General features: G+C 41.4%; 1 protein-coding gene across 3 annotated transcripts in view; it reads right to left on the bottom strand.

Annotated features, from left to right (window-relative positions):
- Positions 1 to 617: 617 nt before the first annotated feature.
- LOC101845511 (guanine nucleotide-binding protein subunit beta) overlaps positions 618 to 12,497 on the bottom strand; it is a 49,300-nt gene continuing 37,420 nt past the window's right edge. For all 3 annotated transcript variants that reach the window (XM_005111299.3, XM_005111301.3, XM_005111300.3), the window contains 6 exons: positions 10,243 to 10,306; positions 8,766 to 8,995; positions 7,747 to 7,876; positions 6,441 to 6,512; positions 5,548 to 5,764; positions 618 to 4,993 (listed from right to left, as the gene is read on the bottom strand). In XM_005111299.3, coding sequence (XP_005111356.1) covers positions 4,887 to 4,993; positions 5,548 to 5,764; positions 6,441 to 6,512; positions 7,747 to 7,876; positions 8,766 to 8,995; positions 10,243 to 10,306 — 820 coding nt within the window. In that variant the 3' untranslated portion in view covers positions 618 to 4,886. The remainder of the gene's footprint in view (positions 4,994 to 5,547; positions 5,765 to 6,440; positions 6,513 to 7,746; positions 7,877 to 8,765; positions 8,996 to 10,242; positions 10,307 to 12,497) is intronic.

Genomic DNA, 12,497 nt, shown 5'->3' with positions numbered 1-12,497 from the left:
ACCACCCCCACCCAACAAGTTTAACAGCGAGCGCTGTAAATATTATCTCTGCAATACCCCCCCTGCGCTTCTGAAGGAAGGCTGCTTCTACAATACGCTCACTCTTCAAAGAGAGTTCTTAGTTCTTTGGTGACCACTTTTACTGTGATTTCTTCAAAGTCACACGGTGCCCACTCCAGGGCATACAAATGCAAAACCTATGGAGTGTGGGGGGAAAGTTGGCCGGTTTGTTTTCTCTTACTTCTTAGCATAAAAATTTCCGTTTCTGATGCAGTATGTGTATGTTTACTTAACAGCTATCATCTCAAAGAAGTCCACATCACATCGCAAAGAGCCACTCAGATTCGTCGGAAAGAAAACACTACAGAATGACACAATCATCATCTACGAAAATGCAGTGGCCACTTCCAAAAGTTGACAAGTAATCCTCCTCAGCCTTGTGGAGAGAGAGAGAAAAAAAAAAAAAAAAAACTTTAAAAAAAAAACTTTGGACAATCAAACAACAAAACAAAACATAAGACAACATCATCATTTAGAAGCCATGGAACAGACACAAGCACACAGAAATTATGTAATGCATACACACCAGTTTTGTGGTGACACAAACAACGCAAAGATTTTTTTTTTTTCCGTTTTTGTAAAGTCAACTTATACTTTATAATAGTAATAGTTATAGTAGTAATAAATGTAGTAGTATTGATAATCAACTAGCAAAAAACACAGCGAAGTGAGCATGCTTTATTGTACAAGACAAGATGTTTCTTTTAAATCATATATTACACCTAAACAAGCTGAACCGCGCATTGTGAAGAGCGACGACACAATGGCAGCCAATCACAGGCACACGCACACTCACTCCAGACAATTGTACAGTATTTAACATCATGTCTGCTACCACTAAGGCAAGAAACTTAGGGAATCCTAGCTCTGCAATTCAATTCTTACACATAACCAATAATTTTTTTTTAAAAAGAAAGATGGCGTCCAAGGATTTCAAAATACAGAAACATAACCAAAAAAAAAAAAAGAGAAAAAAAAAGTTCTGTATGGGATATATTCAAGGAATTTTTTGAGAACTTCTTTAACACTGACAAGAGGAGGGAGAGGGGCAGTGGGAAGGCTAAATCGTAAAATGGTGAGTGGGTAGTAGGAACAAGGGTATACCATTGACCTCTGCCCCAGTGGCTGAGGATGTGCCACAGAGAGTAGGTTCCAATGCAAAATTTGGAACCAACACCTTCTGGCTCCTTTTCTCTCTGTTCACCAAAGAAAGCCGCCACCCAACGTTTTACAGAGCCACCCTGCTGTCACCAGACTCAGGTCCATCCCCCCCCCCCCCCCCCCAATGCTCAGTGCAGTAGACTAGAGAAATCCTCAGGTCCTTCAATAATTTTTCAAATACCGAGGAGAGAAAGGAGCATACTATCTGTCCGTAATAAATCTGTAACTACACGATAACTTATTCTGTATAAAACAATTTACAAAACAAAGCTTCGAAGAGATGCATAATAAAATGAAGTCAAATAATGGGGGAATCAGATCTTGTCATTTCAGTATCCAAAAATAAACAAAAAAGTATTGTGTATGACAACCAACCCCGAACAGGTATACTCAGAAGGTGGGTCTAGATCTCTACAGTGAACAAATTAGGGAGGTGCTGCCAGCCCAAATCCCTGCGGGCTTGGTGGCAATGGCTCAACTTATTACACATTAGAACAAAATAACCCAAAAAAAACACAAGAACTTGGATATATAAAAGAAAACGTGAAAAACATCTTTCCTTTAAAATTTTGTTTTAAATAAACAAAAAAACAATAGATCAAAACACGCAGTGCTTGAATATCACACTATCAACAAGACAACAAACTGGATAAGGAAATTGGCCATCGGTATAATACTAATGATTCCTTGGCTTGAGTAAAACAAATAAAAAGACAAAACCAAAAATCTTCAACGTTAAAAAATAATAAAGAGAACAACATAGGGAGTATTATCCTTATAATACAAGTGACAGAGAAAAAAAAATGTACAGAACTTTCAACAAAAAAAAAAGCAAAAGAAGGGTGATGGACAGGGCAAAAAATAATAACCAAACAAAAACAGCTAGACATTCTGAAAATGTCATGTGCACTTGTAACATTTCACTCTTGTTTCATTAACATTGAGATAATACAAAATGGCATTTAGACATGCTGACAGGAAAACGCCTGGCAGCCTGCAGGCTACAGTGTACCAAAGTTGATGTGAACATATATAGAAAGTTATCCATGTAGACAAGTACGGTAGCTCTCACAAGCAAAAAAATCCTCCCTCACACACAACAACTCTCGCACACAAGATTACAACACATCCACACAAAAAATGTAATCCAATCAAACTTGTGTACATACAGCCAGTCAGTATGTGTGTGGTGCCTTCTGATGGGACACACACAGCACAGACTAGCCCCCCTTTCTTCCTCTCTCTTCTTCTTTCTTTCGATCTTTCCCTCTCACGCATGCGACACAAAAAAACGAACAAACGGTACAATGCGCGCGTGCCCACGTCCCGAGCTACGACTCAAGACACTGGTATGGATGAGCAGTCTGTGGCTACACACCAGCCTGTCCCATGGGAGAGCACAGCCTGCTTCAGCTGCTCACAACTACATCACCCTACACCAACACCTCTCTCACTACTTGCTGATGCTGCAACATTTGCAACTAAACAACACTTGTCCCTCCCCCACTCGCTGGTTTGGTACAAAAAAATAAAATTTTTAAAAAATAAAAAAACCATAAGTCAAAGGAACAAACAAAAGACACACACCAAAACAACTCCCCCCTCCCCCACCCCAAATTCCATTGTCTGTCCATCTTAGCGGTTGTAAACAACGCGCAACTTTTTTTTCTCTCCCTCTGTGAACAGTCAAAAGTGACAACCGTCCCCTCCTCCCCACTGCCAGACACGATACATTGCAGGGAGCCAGCGCAGTCTCGACGCGGAATGAACAAAAATTCGGCAAGCTTCTCACAACCTCAAAGGTCCAGATGTCATTCGGATCAGCTGAAGCAAATTATGCAAACAATAACCTCTGCGCCTCCCAACAAACCAACCTTCCAGCCAGGGATATAGGCTACATGCCCCGTCTCACAGAACTGTACAGAGAAAATATCCCGAGTAACAGCATAAGACGTCGGCCCACGCAAGTCTCCAGTCTGACCCGACAAGCATGACTCCCAACACAATACAAACTGTCAGCACTGTCAGACTTTTTTCTAGAGGCAATCTCCACACACAAAACAAAAGCAATTCTGGCCCTTGCAAGTTGCCTCTAAAACTATATTCATATAAGCATGGCCCACATAAAGCACAATATATTCATCAAAAGAATATATATCCATACACAGAATTTGATAAGCTTTGACAAGCTTTGTCATACAGGAACAAAACGAGCAACCGGTCTGCACTGAATCTGTAGCAAGCAGAGAAACCTTTGGTTTGAACAGGAACTCGCCACACAGGACACGCGCGCCGTCTGTGTGGCAGTTTTATATCCTGGAGGGCTGGTGTTCTACAACTCCACTGCTAGTAGTATCCTTTCTCCGATTGAACTTGATATCCATCCGTGTGTGTCGTCTCTGGTACATTTCCATCAAGTCCGTTGTTTCCTCTGTTTCAATCCAGAAGTCCACCACATGAGAAACAAATTGTCCGTGTCATCTTTGTGGAGGGTGGGAGGGTAGAAAACAAAACTAAAAACAAAAAAAAAAAACCTGCAGTCCTCAACAAACTGCCCATCCTAACGTGTGTAATAGCGCTCTCTTCCTCACGCACACAGAGAGAAAAATGTCACTGCAACAAAACCACATGTTTCACGAACACTCTCATCTCAAACTGCTACACGGGTCTTGAGAGAGTTCCTCGTAGAAGGGAGAGCTCTCCCCGCCTCTGGACCAAACAAAAGCAGAACTTTGGCCGGTACAGGGTTCCATGGACAGCTGACACAGCAACAAAACAGAAGGGGAGTAGTGACATTAAGACCTTGGATGATGAAAAAGAATTGCAAAATCCTACTATTCTCACTCACTCCAAATTAACTGCACTTGTCAACACTAGGTATTATTAATTCCGTGGAGATTGTCAATGAGTCTGAGCCACACAGTTCGGATCGTGGTTTTTCTCTGCTCGGGAGAGAAATGTCCCCCCCCCCCCCAAATATTTTTTCGTCCAAAAAACTCAACCACCCCAACACTGAACATCCACGAGTTTTGCCGAGCAGAATATGAGAGAAAGAGAGAGAAAAATAAATATCAACAAAAAACACCAAGTGGTGGACAGTTATGCCATCAGTGTGCAGAGTGCCCGAGGGATTGCTCCTTACTATTAAAACTTGATGTGACACATGTTCAGTTGAAAAAGGAAAAAAAAAAAAACGTCAACAGATAATTCAAAAGTTTCCTTTTAAAAAAAAGAAAAAAAAAACCAACAAAGAAAACAATCACAATCGAGGAGTCTTTGCCCAATTTGTGCTTTCCTTTACAAGGCATATCTTGGGGAGAAGGGTGACAGTGCTTTTGCTGTTTGTGTTTAGTAACTGAGGGGGTTTTATTTTCCCCCCTTTTGCTCTAGTGGGGAAAAGGAGGGAAATGTGCATGCGCTTCGCCAGACCACGACACGAATTCTCAATTCTTTCCAATCTTTGCTGAGAGGGGAGGGAAAAAGGTTGATGAAATCAAAAAGCGACTTGTGAGAGAAAATGAAATGTCCAATGAGTGAGAGGGATGATGGAGCGGGTGTGATGTGGTGTGTGAGTGTATTGTGAGAGAGTGTGTGTGTGTGTGTGGCACGGACCGCGTGGCCAACTAGCGAGCAAACAAGGCCCTCCCCCCACGGCGCAGTCAGCCTCAGTTCCAGATCTTCAAGAAGCTGTCCCAGGATCCAGTGGCCACGGCAGAGCCGTCCTCTGTCACACCCAAACAGCTCACGCGGTTGTCGTGACCGGCCAAGACGCCTGCGAGGACAAAAGATAAAATTGTTGGTTTGAGTAGGTGTTTTACGGCACCTTCGACTCAGTTTGGTCTTAAAGATAATATAAAATCACCACTTGATCAAATTATGACAGAACGCCGAAACGACAAACACATTTCAAGCATTGTTGTCTAGATAGCCAAAGTTATGCAATGGACAAATAAAATAACATGCGAGCCAAAACAAAAACTATAATAAGAGACAAAGTGATGGGAAATAATACTGGATAGATGACTCATAGCTCAAAAATTGTATGAAATATTTCTGTTTTTCCCCAAAGTTGATTTTGGTAGTCCTGTCCACTGCCCGCCCATAAATGTCAAATAAAGGAGCCATCTAAATAAATCTACAATGCATTTCCAATACTCGCTATAGTTAAAGCCAATAGAAATTGCACCACATACGGTACTTTTTATGAACAAAGGGGGGACATCAATACAAAACTTGTACTATGACAGAATAATGTATGAAACATTTCCGTGTACTTATCACTCTCAATCAACGTAAGGATGAAAAGCCCAAGGCCGTGGCACTCACCTGCACGTTCCTGCTTGAGCACGTCCCAGACATTACAGTTGAAATCGTCATAGCCGCCCAGCAAAAGTCGGCCAGACTTGGAGAAGGCCACACTCGTGATACCGCAAATAATGTTATCATGGGAGTACATGCCGATCTCCTGGTCCGCACGGATGTCGAACAGGCGGCATGTGGCATCATCGGAGCCGGTGGCAAATGCATGCCCGTTCGGGAAATACTGTGAAAGAGGGCAGTTGATGAGAAAATTAGTAAGAAAAAGAAGTGTGGAAAGGAAAGCAGGAATTTCTACTACTACTAAAGGCATGCTAGTATGGAGCATCAATGATGACAAACAGTTGCAATCCGTTGAATTAAAAAATCAAATAATGAAATCACATTCTGCATTTAAACCACCTGTAATTATTCCACTAAGACACTGACTGAGACACAAGGAACATGTCATGGGAGTGAAAGGTGATGAAAAAGCCTTATTCTGAATATAGGAACCAGTATTAACCCTATCCGTACGTCGTGTTTTACCATCTTATCAATACGCCGTGGGGAACTCTGTGCCACCACTTTCCAGGGAGTAAATTCACTCGTTAATCCGATCCATACGCTTTGCATAGCAGTATGTCAAAATGATTTTTTGAGAAAAACTGAAAGTTTCAAAGAGATCCTCGTACTAGAAGTATTCTAAAATGCGAAGAATACAACCCCGGGGGTACAAAATAACCCCATGGCGAACAGATAGGGTTAATATCATCAACATACCCCCTCCTCTTCTTCCTTTACTTCATTCTTACTTTTTCACCTCTCTCTCTCATCCTGAACTCTTTTTAAACATTCTCTCCATTCTACAAGTAACCTAATTAGGAACAGAATCACACATACAATAAAAGAAAAATACTTACAGTAATTGCATTAATATCAGACTCGTGGCCTGAGAAGGTCTGTTTACACATTCCATCTCTTACATCCCAGAGCTGAAACAAACAAATCAGAAATCAACCATGAAACATGAATTACAATAAAACACTTCACATGAAACATAATTCATTACAATAAAAGGTTTCACATTCTCAAGAAGTACATTATTAAAAGGGGTAGTTTTATACATAATCAACCTGAGGAAGGGTATAGTTTAGTAACTGAAATAGGACTTTCGCGCGCGCACCCCCCCCCCAATCCTTTCACAGGGTAAATTAAATCCAGTTACCCACATGCTCATTTGGAATCAACGTCTTGCTTTCTGGGCTACAAAGTCTAATGTAATAGCTGCCTACAGTGCATTTTCATTTATAGACCACGTTCAGAAGCGGGGCATAGTGACACGCTAAAGGGGCCAGAGACTCACTACTTTAGTCTTTAGTGCCATCCTTTTCATCTACTAAAAAAAAAGATGTCCAGGACTTGCATCAGCTGAACAATTGTGTCGATGAAAAATTTGCAAGCCTGAGAACAAGCTGTGCTTACTTGCTGCAAGTCTGTGAGTACAGAGCATGCAATACACTGTTCTGAGCTTTTTTTTTTTTTTTTTTTTTGTGCAACATGTGTTCATCAAACGGCGCACTGAACTATGTCATACACCACATTCGAGATTTCCTCCCAAGCAAGGAAATTTTCACCTCTAAACGACCTGCCCTCATTTGTAAGAGCCCCACCCACAATATGACTGATCTACCCATCATCACTGATAATGACAATTATTTAATGCCAAAGTAGAACAGGAAGAGTGTTAAAGTGACAGAAAAAATTAGGATTAGTGCAACCAATTTTAGACATGATTTGGAAAATCTTCCAGAAATATTATTAAAAAGTGCATACTTTTTTAAAAAACATCTGCACTATTTGCTTATGGAAACACAAACACATCATCTGCACAAAACCAAAGGCAAAGACAACACAAAGACATCTATAATGAGAAAAAATATATATATCGGAGAATGGATAAATCAGAACTGCTCATCCATTTCAGACGTGAGAGTGCAAAATAATATTTAACCATAAAAGATGTTAGAACTCTCAATTGTTTTTTGTTTTTTTCTTTCATAATACATACACGAAACTGAAAAGTACCTACAAACATTTTTAAAAAGGAAAAGAGATTATTGATTATAAACAAGCCAGAAAAAAAAAACCCAACAAAAAAACCCTGGGAAGGAAAGTAAAAAGGCCCCTAAGTGTAGGCGAACCGTCAGATCTTCCCAAACGTCTCACCTTTGCTGAGGCGTCACAAGCACCAGAGACAAAAGTCCTAAAGTCGGGGGATGTGGATAGACTCATGACATCACCAGTGTGCCCAGTGAAAGAGGTGGTCTGCTGGCCTGTTTCTATATCCCATAGTGCACTGGAAAAAAAATATTACAGCAAGGTGATTAATTTTAGTAAAAGAGTTTTACGGCACTTGCAACACAATAAGGAGCAAGGTGAGGGGGTGCAAGTTTCCACAAATTCCACAATGTTGACAGATACAACAACAACAAGCTTTAGCAAGTGTTTAACGGCACTTGCAACACAATAAGGTCATATAAGTGCCGAAGATTAGAAGTGTTACAAGAGAGTAACAAACATAAAACAGAAGGAGGAGAGATCAGAACGATAGACGTTTAATAAGAAAGAAGGAGCATACCACACCAGAGCACCCGTCAACTACACACCAACAACAACAAAAAAGGCAAATCTACAACTTGCATACACTATCAAAACCCCTGTTACAAATGAGACCAACCATAAGATAGCATGCTTGTTAAAAAGTTCTGAGTTGACAGCAAAATAATCATCATAACATTAAATGTTCCACTATAGACAGAAGTTTGAAACGGCAACTATATTCATCATTTCATTAGTTCCAGAAAAAAACATACTGGAAACAATAGAACACTAAAGTGACATGACATTCAACGATAGATATCCCAGTAAAACTAGTGCGATTTTCCAACGGCAATATTTTACCATCTAGCTAGAACTGACTCGATACGCTACACACGTTCTCACATTTTCCAATCCCCAACGAGACGAGCCACAACAATGCTTTTGTTTGTTTGCTCTAGTAGAGGTTTTACGGCACTTGCAACACAATAAGGTCATGTAAGTGCTGAAGATCAGAGGTGTTACAAGAGAGTAACAAACACAAAAAAGAAGGAGGAAAGATAAGGACAATAGATGTTTGATAGGAAAGAAGAAGCAAACCACACCAGAGCACCCGCCAACCACCCACGCAACAATACAATACTCACCAACTCATGTCTCCCGAACTAGTTACAATGGAGTTATCGTCAATGAATCGACAGCAGGACAGATAGCCTGTGTGTCCCGGCAGCTCTCGACTGACTCGGACATTTCCCTCACGAGTTTTGAGGCTATAAATAGAACAGATGTTGTCTAGACCTCCACATGCTACAAAGTTCCCACTCGGAGCATAGGCACAGGTCATCACCCAGCTTGAACGGAGCGGGATGGCATGGACCTGGGGAAGACAACATACAACATTTCCGTCCATTACGTTGCAGAGAAATTCCAATAATATATAAATAGCATTTGTTTAGTGCATATCCCCGCTCAACAGCAAGAACTATTTAGTTTTAGTAAGAGTTCTACGGCACTTGCAACACAATAAGGTCGTATAAATAAGTGCCTAAGATTAGAGGTGTTACAAGAGAGTAACAAACATAAAAAAGGAGGAGAGATAAAGACGATAGTTCTTTGATAGGAAAGAAGGAGCAAACCACACCAGAGCACTTGCCAACCACCCATGCAAGCAGTATGCGCCTTACACACTATATTATTACCCTCAAACATACAGTGCAAGCAGCTGATTACGTCCTCAAACACTAACAAACTGACAAGATCTTTCGCTGTCTATTTGTTTTTGTTTTAGTAGAGGTTTTATGGCGCTCGCAACTGCATAAGGTCATATGAGCGCCAGAAGATTAGAGGTGTTACATGAGAGTAACAAACATAAAAAAGAAGGGAGGGGAGATAAGGACGATAGATGTTTGATAGGAAAGAAAGAACAAACCACACCAGAGCACCCGCCAACCACCCAAATAGCTGTCTATGCTGTTGAGAGGGAATTTACACAACACAAATGCTATCCAAATCTATTTATCAGGTGTGCTGACAAAATGAGTAACTTCTTTCGGATTTTACCCGTACGGACATTGATACATCAACTTTATTGGTGGAGTTTGTACAATTTGTAAGTATGGAATAATAAAAAAACACGGTAGACTTGAGCAAAATGGCATCAACTGAAAATCTATAAATCTGACCCCAGTGCTGAGGCAATATCTCCATTCTTGGATGGCGAGAAGTAGACCTAACTCACTTTGTCAGCATGCCTCACATATGGAACTGAGAGTATAGAAATGAGAGGCTAGAGCCAGTTGATTTGAGCATAGATCTAATCAAATTCTCAAAGAGCAATTGCTAGCTCTACTTTACATTGTTGACAAGGATTTGAGTACAGAAAAGCACAACAGCACAACAACTGTCATTTAGTGCAAGGAAAGAAACAAGACAGACAGAGGAGAGAGGGAAAGAAAAGGAAGACCTACCCATGGCACTCTCAAGCTACCTGCTGTGTGTGTGTGTGGGGGGGGGGAGATGAACATCGATGTAAAAACAAGTCAACAAATGCCAAAGGTTACGTTTATATATATATATATCAAACAGCGGAACACACCACAAAATTCTGAAGTGAACATTACCCACCTTATTTGTTGTGTAGCCGTCCCATACTATCAATTTACCATCTTGAGAGGCTGATACTAAATTCCTGTGAAGAAAAAAGAGAAATTGAGTGAGATTTACAAGTAGTCAAACAATGGTACATTACATTTTGATCCACATAATTTGAAAAATTTGTTGCAACCCATCAAAGAGTTGACTCTTTCAACTCCAAAGCAGCTTCCATCAACTCTCAAGACCAAGTGTTTTAGGGTTTTTTAAGTAAGAGTGTTGCGTTTTTTACAAGAGTACATATTCTTTTCTTTTCTTTTTTTTTCTTATAGTAGAGGGTTTTACGGCCCTCGCAACTGCATGAGGTCATATGAGCGCCAAGGGGTGGGTGTCAACAGAGAAGTCTTTACAGGGAATCAGACTTAGACTGCTCACCTCTCTAGCTTCAACAGCACAAGGTCTGCTTCGACTATCAAGGCACCCCGGAAATAGCAGGTCCCAAGAGAGTGACAAACGTACAAAAGAAGTAGAGGAAAATGAAAATAGTAAGGACCAGGAAAGAAAAAGCAGCAGTTCCCTGTTGTAGATCAGGCAGTTATGAGCGTGACATGAAACGGCCCATTTACAATTCTACTATGCTTGAACGAGAAATGTCCCCCCCTTTGGGAATGGCCACACTACAGTCAGTGGCACTGCCCCGGGGGCAACACACATTATTCAAAACACCCAACAAAATCTCAATTTATCTACAGGCAGCAATCAGGAAAGAAGGAGCAAAAACCCCACAAGAGCACCCATCAACCACCCAGCTAAGAGGAAAGAAAAGGACCATCATCATAGATGTATTTACAGGGAAGAAGGAGCAAACCACACAAGAGCACCCACCAACCATCCAAATGGGAGGAAGGAAAAGGATCATCATAGATGGGGGGTTTTTTTTACAAGGAAGAAGGATCAAACCACACAAGAGCACCTACCAACCACCCACCTACAAGAATAGAAACACTGGGACACAACAAGGTAACAAGATGGTGGGGGGGCGCCAAAGCCAGACCACAGACAGAAATAACAAGCCGATGATAAGAGGGTACTTGAGCATACTACCATCAGCACCCTCCAACTACCAACAAGTGGCCTATGGAGGGGGGGCCAACCGGGGCCAAAAAGTGGGACGAATAAAATATTTTAGTTTTAGTAAGTGTTTGGCAGCACTTGCAACACAATGAGGTTATATAAAAGCCGAAGAATTATAAGAGTTACGACAGAGTAACAAACACAAAAAAGAAGGAGGAGAGATAAAGACGACAAGAGTTCGATAGGAAGGAAACCACACCAGAGCACCCGCCAACCACCCCGAATAAAATATGATCTCACCACCAAACTACAGGTATGTTAGTGCATTCGTGCATTCAGCACTCTTTACGTCAAGAACCAATCACTAGCTGGGGCACAATTTGCTACTGGTCATTTTGAAGGTACACTCAGTCTCCCTCCAACATGCTCACGGACACAGACACACAGACGCACACACACAAAGAAAAAGATTTCTGGGAAGATAAATAACACCACCAAGTTGGAATCCTGAACTGATGTCTAGTGCCAAACGTCGTACCCCATCTACACCACTGTGGCTAGCATAGATGAGGCACACGACAAGATAATTTAAGCTACGGCTGCTGCGCTGTCTTCTCAGGGCCAATATAATACAAAAAGTCTGCTTTTGATCAAAGCATCCAATATGGTGCCACCTCATAGTAGCCTACATTATAACAATGATAGAAAAGGATCAAGTAGCACCACCTCCCAACCACCCTAACATCAACAGTTACTGGTCATGGAAAGAAAGAATTCGTCAATGAAAAAACAGGCGCTCCCAAACTAAGCAAAATGGGATGGATGCTGGAGCCAGAAAAGCGCTTGTGGGGGTGGGGGTAGGGGTGGGGTGGGGGTTCCCATTACTCTACCTATTATTACAGTCTACAGTCAGTTCAATGAAATTGATCGTTTCTTTCTTTCTTTGTTGGAGTAGGTGTTTTTAGTTTTACTTCGGTGATCGGACGAGAACCGGTAGGTTCAACGTGGTATGGCCATAGAATGGAGTAGGTGTTTTCGGCACTATCCACTCAATTAAGTTTTAGTAGAGGTTTTACTGCGCTCGCAACAGCATAAGGTCATGTATGTATGTTTCGACTCAGTTTTGGTCAAATGAAACTGACGCAACAACAACGGGGAGGAGGAGAAGCAGACTAGCCTCGGCGCCTGGCCACTGTCGGCGGCATGGCTGGGGC

Source organism: Aplysia californica, unplaced genomic scaffold (assembly GCF_000002075.1).
Source record: "Aplysia californica isolate F4 #8 unplaced genomic scaffold, AplCal3.0 scaffold01038, whole genome shotgun sequence".
Classification (NCBI taxonomy): domain Eukaryota; kingdom Metazoa; phylum Mollusca; class Gastropoda; order Aplysiida; family Aplysiidae; genus Aplysia; species Aplysia californica.
This window is presented reverse-complemented; position numbering and strand designations above follow the sequence as displayed.